The sequence below is a fragment of the Fistularia commersonii genome, chromosome 20 (genome assembly GCF_037954325.1).
Source record: "Fistularia commersonii isolate RoL2024-O1a breed Wild chromosome 20, RoL_Fcom_v1.0, whole genome shotgun sequence".
Classification (NCBI taxonomy): Eukaryota; Metazoa; Chordata; class Actinopteri; order Syngnathiformes; family Fistulariidae; genus Fistularia; species Fistularia commersonii.
In genome coordinates, this window is record NC_141303.1 from 8,530,404 (window position 1) to 8,548,591 (window position 18,188).

Consider the following 18,188-nt stretch of genomic DNA (forward strand, 5'->3'; position numbering starts at 1 on the left):
TTTGTTTAAACTGTCGCTTTCTTCTAATTAAAATGTTCACGCACAATCTTCAATATGAGCTGAATAACTCTCTAAATGGATTGATGATCGAGGTGTCCAGTTGCTTTTATCCAAGCACTAAATGACATGAAAAGCAGTACAGTTACAATATAGCAGTATAATAAAATGCACATAAATCTCATTTTTGAATTTTATGATTAACACGACCTTCTGACTATATGATCAGTTATATGTAGGAGAATAGATGTCAAAAACATAATCTTGCAAGAAATACTGGGGGTCAAGGTCACTAAAGATGGATAGAGTATATTGCCCTGATATTTACAATAAGTCAGATAGACAGACAAAATAAGTGTAATCCAACCAAAATTGATTTATATATATATATATATATATATGTCAAGCTGATAGGTATATATATGTGGGAATAATTTACATAATTAAAACTGGGACTAAATTTAAACAGAAAATTAAAGAGTAAAGTGATTTCCTGGTGATTATAAGAGTCAGTTCAAAATACATACACATGGACATACAATATAAGACTGGATACATATTCACAAGATACTAGCAGCAATTGTACATGCATTCCTCACAGATTGATTATTCATACATACTATACCTTAAAATGGCATTTCTGGGACTGCTGTGGGAATGTCTGAGGCTTATGGAATACCAACAGGGTACTACAAGAGAAGCACATTTAAACATGAAGAATTTCTTGGTTCTGCAAATACCCTATTTATCTAGGTTTAGAGTGTGTTTGCATGCATTGCTGAATGTATGAGATATTTCTATGTGCATTTGTGGGTTTGCGTCTCACTGGAAGCAATTAGCGAAGTCTTCCAAGGCCACCCAGGTCTCGAACAGAACAGACTTGATAGGGTCCAGATTGGCCTTATCTGAAAGATGTTTAGATTCTATCTTAAGCATTAGATGATGGAAAAATACCCGAATACCAATACATTGCAATGATAAGTGCTTGTTGTCTGTCCGTCTGTCTGTCTGGTTTTCGAGAAAAATTATTTTCATATCATTACTTTACATCTACAATATGAGTCAAAAAAAAAAAACATGTTTATGATAAGAATCCATGGAGACTCACTTTTCATTTCACTCTTATTACTAATTGTACCAAAATTCTGAATATAACAACATTCCTTCAGCAAGTTATTCTAAATCATTACCTTAAACACAGTGAGTCGAATTGGCAAACTCCCACATAATAGCATGGTGTAAGCACACATGCACATCCATACTCCCACTCAGTGACTCCTACTCTCGATGCATGTGGTGCAAAGTCATAGACATATGCACAAAGACACACTCTCTCCATGTGAATACACACAGAAATGTTCTGCCCCTGAGCTCCACTGAAAGCGAGAGTCTGATCAGATAACTGAGGTGGTGAGGGCCAGTGTTTTTGCGGCTGAGCAATGGTGGTCTATTCTCTCTAACTAAAGGTGTTACTAAGCAACTAAACAAGGGCAGAGAATTGGCTGGTAGTCATAAGAAATCATTTCAGTCCCATGTTCTTCAAAGTATCATGGCTCACAGTATGGAGAGAAAAATGAAAGGAACAAAACCAGGAGATGCAAGTTGCTCAAATCTTAGTGGACGCATGTGGTTCAAGTCAAGCTGTAATGATATCCCTTACTGCATTTGTAATGAGTATTTGCCTACCCTGAGAACCCTAGACCTCAAGTTATGCAGTTGTGTGTGTTGATGTGGTACAGATTTTCTTAATGAATGTGTGACCGGGCATTGCAAACGAACAGCTTATACCATTGGCGATGTCATCCCTGTCCTTCTTCCTGTCCTTTGCAGTAACCTAAAGGGACAGAGGGAGAAAAAAGAAGGCAGTGACAGATGCATGAACAGTAGCTTGCTGACAGAGTAGAACTACCAGAGTTATGCCTCCAACCTCTAGCGAGTCTATGCCAGCTGTGGTATTGCACCATTTTCACTGGACAGAACAGGACATGAGACAAGGCCCAATGTGACAAGTGTTGCTCCTCCCATGCTAAAAGCACCACCAGGGAATACCAGCCCAAATTTACTTCAACTATCAGCAACAGATGAGGAGCAAATTTGTTGTTTAGTGTCTAAATTCCTGTTGAAAAATGACTTACAGATCTAATTTAGTTCTCATTCCCCATCGAATAAAAGTTAAAATAAGCTAATAATTCTTATGAAGAACCCTATATATATATATATATATGTATGACAAAAACAATGATTTTAGGTGGGTACTTTATTCATTCCCATGGGAAAATTCATAGATGATTTCTTTAAAAAGGCATCATAGTTTTATTGACAGAGATAGAACGCGACAGTGAATTGATTGAACTTTTAAATTTGTTTTTTCAAACAAAAAAAACAAACATTCTGAGCATTAGAGTTGAATGTCCAGCAGTTTACTCAGCCCTGAATGACAATTAGGGGCTTGTATTGTGTAACCTTCAAGCAGTCCTTGCCAAGATTCTGATGAGTCAGAATGTGTGCATGTGTGAGAGCGGGCGCACATAAGAGTCCGTCCTAGTTTGAATCTGTACCTTGAGACCAAGATACACAAAGAGGTGGTATTGTGATTGGGACAACAAGAATATATGTGTGCCAGTGTCCACAAACCAAATAAAACTTGAGGACGGACTCTGATGCATGGTATGTTCTGTCCGCCCACAGCTTGCCCTTTTATTTGATTGCTTATCGTAAAAATAGACACTAAGAGGGCACTGGGAGTGATAGATTTTACACAAAAGGCACGAGGAATTTTAAACTGTTGCCTTCTGAGAAGAAAGCTATTTTCTGTGATCAAATCAGTTATTGGTTGATGGCAAGATGTAAGCACACCTATTTATCCCCAGTTTGTGGAGCTTATTTGACAGAGGCACAGTAAAAAAAATCCTCACCCAGAGACTCTCAATAATTCAGTTTTTTTTGTTTGTATGTTTTTGGGCTGTTTTCCCTAGAAAAGTCATGAAATGCTCCAAAACCAAATCAAACTAACTATTCACACTTTTTGCGAGACCGCAGTACAAAGAAATCCACAGATCCCAGAAGTCACATAGGTATACAGAAAATAAACCGTGGCCAAAAGGGGCTTTGGTAATTTAACGATTATCCACATTCCTTGGATATTCAAGGGTAAAAACGGCACGCTTACATCAGAGCCTAATTCTTTAAACCACAGTAAAATGGGTGGAAAAGGCCATTAAGGGTATTAAGAACGTCATGTGACACACCACCACCATCTTTTTTTCTAAATCCAAAGAAAAATTGTTGATTATGTTGGCTACAGTTGACAAAACAGGGAGAAGGAGAGATCAGCAAAAAATACCTTTGCATCTAGTCAGTCAGTGCGCAATCCACCATGGACTTATGGAGCAAAAATGCTCTCTTTACGTGTTGCATGCCACATAATTACACATTTGCATGTCTGCATACAGATCCCACAACAACTCACATTAGAGTTATCAATGAATTGCACAGCCAAAATGCATCACAACAGGTAACAGTTACACAAGAGGACAATTAATATGAACTCTCTTATTCACTTATACACTATTACACTAGTGAACTGTTGTGATGAATCCGCCTCAAGAGACACGGACACTGACGGTTCAACATCTAATGGCACTGCTTTTTTTTCCCCCATCACCACAGTATACGACCTCTCCCACTATGAAACCAACACTCCGGGTCCTCCACCAGCACACACCAGAGATTTTCCTCTCCCATCTCTCTGTTTCTTGTTCTGCTGTCACTTTTTCTCAATTTTTCATAGACATGGTTGTCTATCTTTGTTTCTATCCTCATCACTGCATCTGTATGTTTCTCTGCTACAGCTCTGAACCCCACCCCCTCATCTGCCTTCCCTTGCTGGTTCTCTCTTTTACTGCAGAATTGCCTCTGGTCAGTAGCGGCTCGGCTGGGAGACAACAGAAGTGACTTTGAGGCTGGGGGATGGCAGACTTGTCACTGACACACAAAGCTACTCTGATAAACCTAAAATTGCATATTTAAGACAAGTGGGTATGAGAACATACAGGAAGAGCAAAACTGTGTGAAAAGAAGATCCAATATAATTATAAAGTGTTTCAACTGAATTTACTTGCAGTGTTTTTTTTTTATTTCAAACTAAGAATTACTTTCTTTAGCTTTAAAAACAAATAGATTTACTCACCCCCTGATCAAAATAATACAAATAGCGTGCATGAACTGAACCCTATGCCCTTGCGGACAGTAATGTCAATTACCTCTTTTTTGTAAGTGTTGTTTTCTGTGTTAGCGGTGCATTCAACTGAATTCGCCTCAAGGCCGTCTTGGCATTCGGTCTCCTCTCTCTCAGCAACAGACAGCAGAGGAGATGCATAGGGTTGCTTCTGAGCTTTTGGCTTGACACACAGTCTAGTTTGAATGGTGACTTGCCTGTGTGTCATACTTCTGTCTCAGAGAAGGAAAAAAAGGAAACAGATGAGGATGTAGCAAGACTAGAAAAAGGAACAAAGGAAGTTATAATGATGGTTTACTTCATTCCTTTAGGGGGGGGTTGTTTTTTCTATCCTTCTATCCAAGGGAAACCCAAGCATAAGACAAAAACATCATAACATCTTATATAATAAGTACAAAACAGCTGAAAGAGCAGAAGAACAGGACAACATAAGACTAATCTCATATAATTTATAAATGTTAGATTATTCAGTTGTACACACAGCTCTCGGACCGGGCCAGCTCTGCTCTTGACTTGATGGGAAAGAAAAGGGCTGGCAACCTCGATGAACTGCTCTGGTTTTGATAGAGAGATCTCTGAAAAAAAAAAAAGGAAAAAAAAAATCCCTCACACATCATGCCAGCACTGCTTTTTCATAGTCTGGCTACATTTACTGCATTTCTCAAGAAGAGATCACAGTATGTTAGATATGGAGATATCATCTATTTTCATTTTTGAAATATTGTAGCCATCCTCATCCTGCTGTAACAACAGCATGCTGCATGGTATACCCTCTGTTCTGGAGGTTATAAATCTCCTAAATTAGAACTTGCTTTGCGGTCATATTTATTTATGACATTCACCTACACTGTACCACAGCAATTGTGCTTTTCAATTTGTTTGATATTCTCCCAGCATCCACCTCCTGTTTTCACCTTCCCAACATCCCTTTCAAAGTCAGTTTTATCAGCTTTTCTTCCCTATGTTTTTTTTTTTTTTGTCTTCAACTCACTTCTTGGTTCATCTGTGACTACAATCTCCTTGCTCTGGCGGATAAGTTTCCATCTGGGCAAAGGTGGTGGTTTGGGTGGTGCTTCAAGCTGGCATACCCGAGTTCTAGTCAACATGACAGTATGGCTGCAGAGCAAAGAGAGCCCATTCCGGCGTAGAGATTCTGAAAAGTTAGCCTGCATAAAAGCACAAGTGCAGTGTTATTAATTTTGATGCTGAAGATGAAGCCAGATAATATAAACCTACACATGATGTGCATGTATGACTGTTGTCAAACAGAGATGACAAAGATCGAGATATTTTATGTCAAGATTTAGGCTTACTTTGAAAGTATCCTCTTAAATGCATTAAATATTTTCGTTTCCACTGGCCTTGGTAGATTGCATAACATCCATACAGGGTTTGGATTCTAATCTGCATTGAATATCTGCCAGCAGGAGGCAGATTAGGTAAATCTAATATTCATGCATATGTCTTCTAATAGTATGACTGCAGAGTTCCAATACACTGTCAGAAAACACAGTATCACGAGACATTTGCATTCAAGAAATGGTGTCTTTTCTGGTATTAGTGTTGGTGATGTGGAAAAAATGCGTTGAAGGTTATGTATAGTATTATTAACATACCATTTCTCCAAACACAAAGGATTTGTTGTGTGGCTGAAAAGGGAAGTAGCCCGCACAAACCAGTATCCCAGATGTACCTTCAAAACATACACATAAGGATATACACACAGACACACACCAGCAAAATACAAATTAAATTTTCGAGTTGATGGACAGAAATATCATAAGGAGTTTCTTCCTTCTTTTGAAAGCGCTGCAAGTCTCCACAGGTATAAATAAGTCAAACACATAGTATCCATGTTATCTAGAGTTTGCCTTGCCCCTATAGTGCATCTGAAGAGTAAATTAAAATTAAAAAAAAAAAAAAACGAGCCAGGAGACATGGAAAATCAATCTGACAGAGAGATGGTAAGGACACTGCCTGGCTAATACAAAGGCTATACATTAGGAATGAAACACAAACAGCTTTTCCACTACAGCAAGTCATGCCTTTCAGATTCTGCAGTAAGCACTTAAGCAGTGTTCTCACATATCTGATCTCTATCTGTTTTAAATCTGGCTTGACAAAATGTGTGTTGTTCGTTTTAAGGTAATCATAAAAGATAGGATGACATTACCGACGGAATGAAACTTGAACTCATTGGATCAATTGCTTTTGTCAGGTAATATAACAAAAGGAAACAAAAGACAATAAAAGAAAATTCAAAAGGAACTTTCCATTAAATTAAACTATTGGAAAACTTTAAGTAGGCTTGCTCCTTGAACACTATATTATTAGAAGAGTTCTTGAGTGGAATATTGAGGGTCCTTTAAGCATGAATGGTGACAGAAGGGATCTGTGATTATGGTGGCATTTCAGGACTACGGCAAGCAACCAACACGAGCCACAAAGATAGCCATTAAAGCTTGGAGCTGTATTTCTGTAGGGCCTCAGTAAGCTTGGCTTGCAAGAAAGCTGCAGGGTAGAAAAGAACAGAAACCTCTAAAACCGCCTTAATGTGTACATATAAAATCAAATTATCCTATTCGCACAATGAATTCATTACGGCAAAAATATAAATATTTATATTAAATGTTTTGCAACAGATGCAAAACACTTTTCAAAAGTTCAGATTTTCACCTAATTAATGGTAATCTTTTACTCTCTCTGAATCTAAGATCTGAAATAGAACTGTTATAATCTCTCTCTCTCTCTCTAAATCATCAGCTCAGCCTCCCTTGACTTGAGAGGCTTTTCTCTGCACCGTAACACACTTAACCCTGCTGCTGCTCCTCCTGCCAGTTTATTTATAGGCAACCATGCAAGAACTAACCCACCCTACACGACATAATACACAAGTTTGGAAAAACAGGGAGAGAAAGAGACATTGGAATACTGGCTAAGTAACTACCAAGGCTCAACCATTGAAGAACAAGTATGATCTCATCCCTCATATTTTAACTGCTCCTTAGTTCACCACCATATCAAGAAAGGTTCTAAACTGTGAGGAATATCACTGTAAAAAGAGCATGTAGTTGCAAGTTTCTTTCAGGTAATAAAATATGAGTTGACTTACTGCTGCTGAGAGGCAAATAACTATTGACACATACTGTCGATATCAATATCTCCAATGCATTCAAGACACAAATCAGTAAGACATGGAAATGTAGAAATATGTCAATATATCGATCTGAATGTGCTTGTTTGTGTGCGTGTGTTTCTATGTGTCTGTACCCATTTGTGTCTAACAGTAGTTCAGACTGTTACCTCTATCTGACTCTGTGAGCTGGCTCTTGCTGGCAGACAGTCCCTCCGTCTGAGGCATTATCTCCAGTGCATTGTCTTCGGGATGTGTGAATTTTGGAATGTTGTCTTGTAAGAAATTCCAGATTTTATTCATATCCTGACACCTAAAAAGATATTAAACAAAATATAACTGACTGCAACCCACCTTGATTCTATTTTAAACTTATTTATTTATGGGGGTGTGTCAAAAGAAGTGTGAGTGGGTACTCCAAATTATAGGGAGGCGGACAAGAAAGGATAAATGGAGTAGTGGAGTAAACAGTTCATCTTACTTTATGGGAATCATTTCTGGGATCCAGCCAGTGAGGATTTGGATGAAGGTAAAATCACCCACCTCTCCACAGACCTCTGGCACTAAACTGTGGAGCAACAATTAACATTTTCATGATCAAACTATACAATTACTGGTGATCCTTTTGAAATCTTCACTTTCAGTACTAAAACTGGAAATTACTGAAACACCTCAGTTTTAATGACTGTTTCGATAAGCATAATGCTGGACTGTGGTTTTACTTCTAGTAAACTGTTGCTAGGCAACTGATGGCAAAAATGCCACCATGCAAAAACTGTTAATGGGAGTGTTTTTTCACCGATTGTATTATCATCAACAAAGATAGTACCTGAAACCATGAACTTCAAATTTTCAAGAAGCGGTTGAGTGACAATGGAACACTTCCAATTGCAAATATTATATAGAAATCTTGACTAAAAATACAGTGGGAAGAGCAAGTATTTGATACACTGCCGATTTTTCAGCTTTTCTCACTTACAAAGCATGTAGAGGTCTGTAATTTTCATCATGATTTTTAAGTAATTAATTTGCATTTTATTGCATGACATAATTGTTTAATCATCTACCAACTAGTAAGAATTGTGACTCTCATAGACCCATTAGTTCTTCTTTCAGATGCCAAGCCCTCCTGTTCACATATTAGCTATAGACCTGCACAAAGCTGGGATGGGCTACAGGACAATAGGCAAGAGGCTTGGTGAGAAGGCTACAACTGGCTACAACAATTATTAGAAAATGGAAGAAGTTCAAGATGACGGTCAATTTCCCTCAGTCTGGAGCTCCATGCAAGATCTCACCTTGCGGCGCATCAATGATCATGAGGAGGGTGAGGGATCAGCCCCGAACTACACAGCTATACCTGGTCAATGACCTGAAGAGAGCTGAGACCACAGTCTCAAAGAAAAACATTAGTAACACACTACACTGTCATGGATTAAAATCCTGCAGCGCACGCAAGGTCCCCCTGTTCAAGCCAGCACATGTCCAGGACCATCTGGATGATCCAGAGGAGGAATGGAAGCAGGTCATGTGGTCTGATGAGACAAAAATACAGCTTTTTGGTCTGAACTCCATTCGCCGTATTTAGACGAAGAAGAAGGATGAGTACAACCTCAAGAACACCATCCCAACTGTGAAGCATGGAAGTGGAAACATAATTCTTTGGGGATGCTTTTCTGCAAAGGGGACAGGACGACTGCACTGTATTCGGGGGAAGATGGACGGGGCCATGTATCGCAAGATCTTAGCCAACAACCTCCTTCCCACAGTCTACCAGCATGACAGCAACCTGAAGCACACAGCCAGGGCAACTAAGGAGTGGCTCCATAAGAAGCATCTCAAGGTCCTGGAGTGGCCTCGCCAGTCTCCAGACCTGAGCCCAATAGAAAATCTTTGGAGGGAGCTGAAAGTCCATATTGCCCAGCGACTGCCCCAAAACCTGAAGGGTTTGGAGAAGATCTATATGGAGGAGTGGGACAAAATCCTAAACCTGGTCAAGAACTACAGGAAACGTCTGATCTCTGCAATTGCCAACAAAAGTTTCTGTACCAAATATTAAGCTCTGTTTTTCTGATGTATCAAATACCGTAATTTCCGGACTATTGACCGGACCTCATATAAGCTGCATTGGCTTGCCGATCGCTATCTTGGGCCTCCTCCTGTGCTCTAAAACCATCAGTCTTCTTATTCAGTGTCGGAGTTGAAGGGACTCAGAATTTCCCGGTCATTTCATCAGTACGATGTGACAAGGATAAAGGTTTTGGCGGCATGAAGCTTGTTACCCCCCCCCCCCCCCCCCCAAAAAAAAAATCCATATATTAGCTGCATTGTTTTTTAAGTGAAAAGTTGCGGCTTATCGTCCAGAAATGACGGTACCTATGTCATGCAATAAAAAGCAAATTAATTACTTAAAAATCATATAACGTGTTTTTCTGGATTTTTGTCTTAGATTTTGTCACTCACAGTTGAAGAGTACCTATGATAAAAATTACAGACCTCTACAGCTTTGTAAGTGAGAAAAGCTGAAAAACCAGCTGTGTATCAAATACTTGTTCTCCCCAATGTCTATAAATTGTTGGTGTAATCAGTAATCTATTTTTAGGAAAATGTATAAATGTTGTTGCTTTCAGGCTAAGTTATGAATATTATATGGGATGAAGAGTCAACAAAACAGTATGTGTTGTACATTTATGAAGTAGATATACAATGTACTGTATGTATATCTGCCACCATCAGTAAAGTGACGAGTGAAAAAGTGAAAATATCTTTCATACAGTTTCTGAATTGAAAAGCTTGCTGCAGTATCCCGGGAGGGCAAATTAGAGCTGCTGCAGCAAAGAGTCATGATATAGGCGTAAAGTGCAATCAGAACTGTCTGGGCAATAACACCATAGTCTGTAATGGCACAAATAGCCTATGGGACACCAAAGTGAAGCTCTTTATTTTTTTCTTCTCCAAAAGGCAACATTTTCACAGAAAAATCCCAAGACACTTGGGAGAACTTTAGTGGGTGTTCAGTTTGAAAAACTCCAATGTAGATTATAAATGATTCACTAGCGGAGTTGGTCCTTTGTTCCCTGTCTTCGATGAAACATTTATGCGTCAGCCTTTTGCGGACACTGGAACAGCCACCTTTACACACACCCCTCACACATGCCTTGATTCCCGATCAGACAGGCATACTGTGTGCTCATCACTACCAGCACCAGAGCTTCCTGCTGGTGTTAAGTCAACAAGAGTGTCTCTTTGGGTGTTCTTATCAGAGATCAAAACATTTAGATTACGTTTTATTAGGTATAAGCAAATATCATGTTGAGTGTAGATTCAAATGTACATTGTATTTTTTTTTTTCCTTTTTTTTAAATAAGTCTTCCCCATTTGAATGTTTACAGCATATTCTAAAACCACTGGGGCAGGAGAATGTTAATCTGTGTGTTACATTACCCTGTCTTTTCACATCACTCTGTGCTTACATGGGAACAGAGGACATTAAATGTTGAAGTTTTCTCCTTCTTTATTTGTGGCTTTATTTCGTGTGTCTCTTCTTTATAGAGATTGGTTTTGATGATGTTTACAATATGCATTTATTGATCAAGATCAGTGACAGAATGTCAAAAAATTGAATTTTTCATCCTGTACCATCTTCAGTTGAACTAAATGTCAAAATGGAAATATAATTTTGCATTTAATTTTAATTTACATCAATTTAATGACAACTTTTTTGAAATCGGGTCATTTCTATGTATTTAAGTAGCTTACAGTTCATTCAACAAGTATTAAAATTACATTTGTCTACAATTCAGAAGCATTCAAAATCCTCCCAGTCCCGATATTTTTTCCAGATGGACCACATTGTTAAGATTTTTTAAATATGATCTTTGCAAGACACCAAACAGTTAAATTAAATAACATTCTGACATATCGGTTACGTATATGCACTGCTTCATTTCATCAGTGTGATGATGTGAATTCCACTGTATGCGAGTACAAAAGATAGTTTGGATTCAGTGTATTTTTTCACATTATTGTACACAAATGGAATAAGCCATCGCTAAGCCGCCTTAGAATAAGACTAAAACAACTCTCTCCTAACTCACCAGGGCAATTCTGAGACCTTTGCAGATTTTCTGTTTGAACGAACAGTCACTTACTTTGTGTTGGACACTTTAATGAGGGCCTTGGCCAGCAACATTGGCCAAAGCTCTGACTGACATGAGGAAGCTGGGAGAAGCAGGTTATTTTTATCATCAAATGGCATGGAATCATCGACCATTATCTTCCTCCAAAGACCCTAAAACAAATAGGCACATTAAGATAGACATTAATTAATCTTACTTCATATATTAGTTGAACTACTATTTTGTAAAATGATCCCTGAGTGTTGTGTAAATTCACTGCAGAGTACTTGGTGCAAAATGTTTGATTTATATATTTTGAATGTTTTAAAAACAAACAAATGCTGCAAAAGGTCCCGCATGTGGAAAAAGTCATAAAAGCACAGTATTCCATAAGTAGTTCATGTTGGCTGTAGCGTAGATGATGACAGTTTGATATTCTAATGAATATATTTGTAAGAGAAGGAAAATACTGCATCTATCTTTACAGTTGTAGAACCAGATGTGAAAATGGTATCAACTGATCCCTTTTATGAGTTTTGTGGTCTTGCATAACTGGCTTTAACATTTCTCATATTAGCAAATGTATGCGAGCATCCTGCCTAGTGTCAATGATTGCAAAGCGCTGCCCGTGTCTGTCTACTGAACATCTGGTAGAGGTTCACACAGCGTGAATTGAAAAGCAGCAAGTGATCACATGGTTTTCCAATCACTGTTGTGTCTCTCACTTATTTGTCAGGGCAGCTCAAGCATTGCATGTCATATATGATTCTGGCATTCTCACTCTTTCTGTTTTTCTATCTCCTGTCAAACCATTGCCTCCAGGAGGGGCTTGATGTGCTCGCAGATGGGGTAATACAAAGTGCAAACTGACAAGTTAAAAAGACATAAGGTAGAACACAGAATAGGAAAAATAGAAGGGTAGTAGACGGGGGGGACAGGAGCAGTATTTCAGAGAAAAAAAAATTCAAATGAAGAAGGGATGGGCTGGGACCTTAATACCATCTCAACAACCATCTGTTGTAGTGCTATGGCTGTCACGGGAACTGCAGCCTACAGCCAGATCGTATATTTCAGTCAAAAATAAAAGACAGAAATACAAACCACTATAAGCTCTTTATTTTTCACAATCTCTCACTGAGCCAAATTGTTGCACAAGAAGAAGTTTCCCCATCATTGACACAATTAAAATCACAGGCATCTTCTCACGGCATACCAATGTAATGAATATATTTATTACATCAAAAGGCTCAAAACTCCTTCCAATTATTCATAATTTATACACATACAACTCAAACTGAAAAACCTCTTCAAGATCTCTGCCTGCCAAAGGCAAGCAATAGATATCCAACTTTCCCCCTCGAGATCAGCTGACAGTTGTTAAGCCTGTTCATTAGCAAATGTATGAAGCTCAGGCAACTCAGTGCAGCACGGACACAGGCCATATCTACTCTCAGAGACAATAGCATGTTAGAGAGTGCATGCTGAACAGCAGCTGAGTGCATTCACTTTTTTATTTTAACATTAAATGTACTACTCTACAACCTAAGCTTTAGTTGATTGCGTAACCAGGATACATCGCTGCAAGCGACTGCTGTAAGCACACAAAAAGAAAATTACGCTTTCAAATGAAATCATGGAACCATCAACTGATATTCAAAGGTTTCAATCATCAAGTGACGTTCTATAGGACCCCTCAGACCCCTTTTGTATCGGTTATCAATCTAGATGAAATAACCACAACGTGATTAACTAAACTTGAACTTAAAAAAGTCCTCCTTTTATACCTTACACCCATAAGTGTGATATGGCTTGTAAGTTGCAAGGTGGGTTCCAAATAGATCAGACTTTCTTCAAAAATCCTACGGCTGGGAAATTTCTCTGAGGTCTAGCAAGTTTGACAGCCACCTTCTTCTTCTTCTTCTCCTCTCAGCTTTTCCCTTCAGGGGTCGCCACAGCGAATCAATCTTCTCCATCTAACCCTATTCTCTGTATCCTCCTCTCTCACACCAACTACCTTCATATCCTCTCTCACTACGACCATAAATCTTCTCTTTGGTCTTTCTCAAGACCTCCTGCCTAGCAGCTCCAATTCCAGCATCCATCTACCGATATATTCACTTTGTACATGACCCAACCATCTCAGTATGGCTTCTCTGACCTTCTCTCCAAAACATCTAACACGTGCTGTTCCTCTGATAGACTCATTCCTGAAGATTGACAGCCACCTAAAGAATCCAAATTAATCTTCAGTTCCTTAAAACTTAACTTAAACAATTCCCGATCAAATTATCTTGTGTTGCCGGCCTCATCATATGGCTGAAAGAGGGCAGAGTTGTTTTTGACTACGTTTCTACAAAAGGGAATGGATATAGTTTCCAAAAATGTCCAGGCGGATGATGCACATTACAATAACATTCACATGAATGACAGAACCGAAGTCCTATAATTCCAGGGCACTGGGCTGGCTTGCCTCCTTCCGAATGTATAAAAAAAATCCTCTCCAGATGAGTGGCAGACAGACACTACAATCCTGCTTATACATGTTTAGTAAGTCACAGAAGATATGAATTATTCGACCAGTGATGCAGTTCTAATGCTCACCTTTCCATTGTTATTGCTTTTAATGGCCGACAGTGGCTAGCTTGGGTACCACTACCAGATTATAGATATGCATTCTAACACGCAGCCTGAGATGCACAATTCCCTCCTATGCTTTTGCAGTGGAACAAGCATTAACTTTGTCAGCAATGTGGGCTACATCGGTACGATTATTTCGTCTGCTCACGAAGCCTGCCTTCAGTCACCGCACATAAGCGAGCCTTGGTTGCCTATGGTCCTGTTGTCTGTTACCTCTTTTGGTGGATACAAACCACTGCAGAACAGTGACATTGCCCAATCAAAATTTGACCTTCGTCAAAGTCATTCACATCGCTATGTAAAACCTGCTATTCTGCTTTCAATGGAACGTCTTTAAAGAAAAAAATGTTTACCGGCCGCCAAATATATTCCAATGAAAGGTGCCATTGCAACTACATTTACCAATGTTATCCATTTTCATCTCCACCTGTATTCAATATATATTTCTTCAATAAGCCACACATGGGTATCATAACATTGTGTGCACACAGACACAGTGACACATGATCATTGAATTTCATCTTCCTGTGAGACCCTATTTCAGCAATATATATTTTGCAACTTGTGGGTAGCAAGAGATAAAAATGTACATTACCAAGACAGAATTCTGCAGCTACAAAAGCTGAACAACACTCAATTTGTGCAGTATGTTTTGCTAAGATTTCATACAACCAAATGAAAACCGATATACTAGAATATAGACAGCAAACCTGACCGGAGAGATTTGACAGGAACAAATTTTTAAAATAATGTAGAAATCAAGAACAAACAGTTCTGTCAATTACTCATGATTCTACAAAGGATTTTCATCAACAAATGCACACAATTGAAAAATTGGTCCATGCAATGAATAGAGCTGAACATCAAATGCTTTACATTCAAAATATCATTATTGAAAAAGAATATTTTAATATGGAACTGTGCAAGCAATATGGCTTAGAGTGATATTATAGTTCCACTGACAGCAAACTGAGGACACACCAGGTGAAACCACCAAGAACAGCTAAGTTGTCAGAAATGTGTGCGGTCCAAAGCATCACAAGAGCCTTGCTGAAGTAAATCGGGCATCTTTCATGCCACTTCAGGATGATCAGTCTAGATAAATGAATTGTTGAAATATATGCATGAATCTGGTTTTCAACCCATTTTTTTTAAATCTACATTTTATTACCCTAAACCATGAATTAATGCACCGTTCCATTCCGTACGTGGTTTTAGGACTATTTGTTCATTCTATATTTTAGGTGTATGTTGCTATGTATTTCTACAATAGGTTTGCATGTGTCAGGCTCACCATCCAGTAGAGTTTAACCACATATTTCCCATAGTTGTTGTAGAGAGGCATATGACCTTTCACCACCTTGCACAGTGAGTAGATGTGCTCCCAAGGTTTCCAGCCATCTTCATCTGTCGATGTACTGTTGTGACTCAGTGTCCATAGAATACAGATCTCACTGATGACCCACCTCATCAGCTTGACAGAAGAGAAGAGATAGAAGCGTTGATATTTATTTCGAAGGCTGCCACGTAATATGTTTATCTGTTGGATGGATCTTAAAACTATTCAATGTGACACTATTTACCAATAGGGCATCTCATTGCACCGCTCTAATTGCTGTCTGTCAATCAAACATCGCTCCGTCTCTGACTCGTAAATGAAACTTCGCTTGTTGATAAATATGACATAAAAAGTGAAACCAGAACAAAAGACAAGCAGAAAAACTAACCTCACTGCAAATGAGATGATCATTGGAGGAGATGAGGTCAAAGTTCAAAGTGTTCTTAACAACAACTGGAGTCTGAAAAAAATAGCACATTTATATAGACACAAGCTAACACAATCACTTTGGATATTTGTTGCCAGGTGACCTGAAATTAAGCACTGTTTTGAGGCTTTGTAGCACTGACATCCATCAGGGATTTTTTTTTTTTTAATTTACTTTTGAAATATTTCTGTCAAAGGGTAAGTGCTCAAAGTAGGAATACATATGCATCCAACTTTTCCTCTATGCATTACCACATCCATCCCAGTAGTTGATAGCCTTGACTTCAGTGCTATTTAGATATCATTTGGGGAAAGGGAGTTTAGTTGAGGGTCACCAAAGGTTGTGTTTTTTTTGTCCAATTTCAGCAGCAAATAAGAAATAAACTGAGTATGAATTTTTGTTGTTACCAGAAGCTCCAGAAGCAGGGATCGGGATGGCAAAATGTTCACAGAGGAGCTGTTGCTTACATCTGCACAGCTGATTTTCATTAGCCGTCTTCCTCTTGTAAAGTTAATTAAATGCATTTGACATCTTGAGTAGAAAAGGCAAATGGTGACCCGGCAAGGACTAATTCCAGAAAAGCAGGAGGCTTGCAGTGATTGCTTGAGTTCACGCTGATAGAAGTGCAACCCAAGTGAGATGATGAAATCATAATGCCACTAGAGGCAAGCTTTCTGGACCGCTTTAAGTAAGTCATTAACCTAACTTTGGTTTGGATATGGGGATAATATGCTTCTTAGTTTCATCAAACATTAAGGCAGAGCAAATTTAAAAAAAAAAGAGACAAAAAAAAAGATAGGGGAAAAAATATGGAAATTTTAGGAAAACTCTCACCAGTCAGTGTGAAAGGTTGATGCAAGTATTTTAGTTTAGTTTTTTTTTTTTTTTTTTTTTAATGTAAGCAGGATAACCGCATTGAGAGACTGCAGTTCACTTAAAAGTTACAACAAAGAATCAGATATAGAGGGGGGGAAAAAAACTGTTCGAAGTGTAGGTCATGGTAGAAATGTGCTATGAAGAAATTCTTTCCCGGCTTTGTTGATGTTTAAGTTACCTTGTTTGTCACAAACTCGATGGGACGTTTCCAGGAGTGCACGTTTAGAGACTGAGGGAGGCGGATTTTACCTTCCGGGTCTTCAAAGAAAGGCTGAGGGGGAAACAAAACAAACAACCATGTGGCAAGGGAAAAGAAGAAGAAACACTGTACCATGACTATCTAATGTAACCCGGACATTTTTCATGTCAACAATACAAAAACCCTGAGGCGAATAAGGAGAGTTAACTAAACGGAATTGACTATTTTGCAGGGTTTTTACAGCGCTTGGAGTTTTCGTCTTCCCATCGTCGGCTCCTTTACTCGAATCCCACTTCTCCTTGCTGACCTCCACCTCGTTCCATTCGGCCCACAGGGGGAACCTGGATCTGGAAACCTGTCCGATGCTCTCGGTGGAAGTGGCGATCTGAGACGTTGCTCTGGAATAAGAACACACTTCGATTGTTTTCATTTATCGTTTATCTTTTTGTCTCTTTGAATTAACGGCCACTGAATCAGCCTGGCGGACACCGAGTAAATCTGTTTACGATCACTGATCGGGTCATCTGGTCTAGTTTGTGACATTATCTCATCTCTACGACGATAAGAGGCTTCATTGATAATCCGACTCACACGAATTCGATCAATTAAATATATATTTTAATGTTGATCACATTTCTAAAAGGTGAATCCTCTTCTCAAGGATTGCGTTAAACTTACTCAATTTGTTGATCAGACAGAGAAACTCTGGAATGGGACTCCTTTTTCTTGGAGTGTGCCCTGGACATCGCAACTTTAACTCCGCGAGGCTCCCAGAATCTAGTTACTCGCCCGGTTCGTCCTTGTCCGCCTTACGCCCTCGGCATCGAAGTTTACACGTTGCCTAGCAACTCTCATGCCGCGTCATTAGTTACTATAGTGAGGCGGGAGCTGCTGTTCTTGCACAATCCTCCACGCACCTGATCAAATCCCATGAAATAATAGATCAGATAATATTTTTTCTGTCCACTAGCAATCGTATTAAAACCTGTTCGCCATTCCCTGTCATGAATTCAAATATCCCTATTGGAAAACCTACTGCTATATTTATTCCTTTTCACCAAGCTCTGTTGAAAAGGTACAACGGTTACTCAGAATTTAAAATCGATGGTGGTTGGCGGAACACAATAGAACTGTTCCTGTGAGGAATGTGGAAAAAAATCTCATTAGGAAACATGACCTCCTCAGGTGTTTAAATGCTGGCTTTCTGCTCTCAGAACCACTGAGT

At 39.0% G+C, this 18,188-nt stretch overlaps 1 protein-coding gene across 1 annotated transcript in view; it reads right to left on the minus strand.

Moving 5' to 3' along the window:
- Window positions 1-17,286, minus strand: part of adgb (androglobin) — a 36,588-nt gene extending 19,302 nt beyond the window's left edge. Inside the window, exons 1-14 of the mRNA XM_086167588.1 lie at window positions 17,257-17,286; window positions 16,943-17,035; window positions 15,850-15,921; window positions 15,417-15,596; window positions 11,519-11,658; window positions 7,849-7,935; window positions 7,538-7,680; window positions 5,851-5,927; window positions 5,226-5,400; window positions 4,716-4,809; window positions 4,260-4,446; window positions 1,786-1,831; window positions 824-902; window positions 623-686 (exon numbers count right to left, since the gene is read on the minus strand). Coding sequence (XP_086023714.1) covers window positions 623-686; window positions 824-902; window positions 1,786-1,831; window positions 4,260-4,446; window positions 4,716-4,809; window positions 5,226-5,400; window positions 5,851-5,927; window positions 7,538-7,680; window positions 7,849-7,935; window positions 11,519-11,658; window positions 15,417-15,596; window positions 15,850-15,921; window positions 16,943-17,035; window positions 17,257-17,286 — 1,467 coding nt within the window. The remainder of the gene's footprint in view (window positions 1-622; window positions 687-823; window positions 903-1,785; window positions 1,832-4,259; window positions 4,447-4,715; window positions 4,810-5,225; window positions 5,401-5,850; window positions 5,928-7,537; window positions 7,681-7,848; window positions 7,936-11,518; window positions 11,659-15,416; window positions 15,597-15,849; window positions 15,922-16,942; window positions 17,036-17,256) is intronic.
- Window positions 17,287-18,188: the final 902 nt, after the last annotated feature.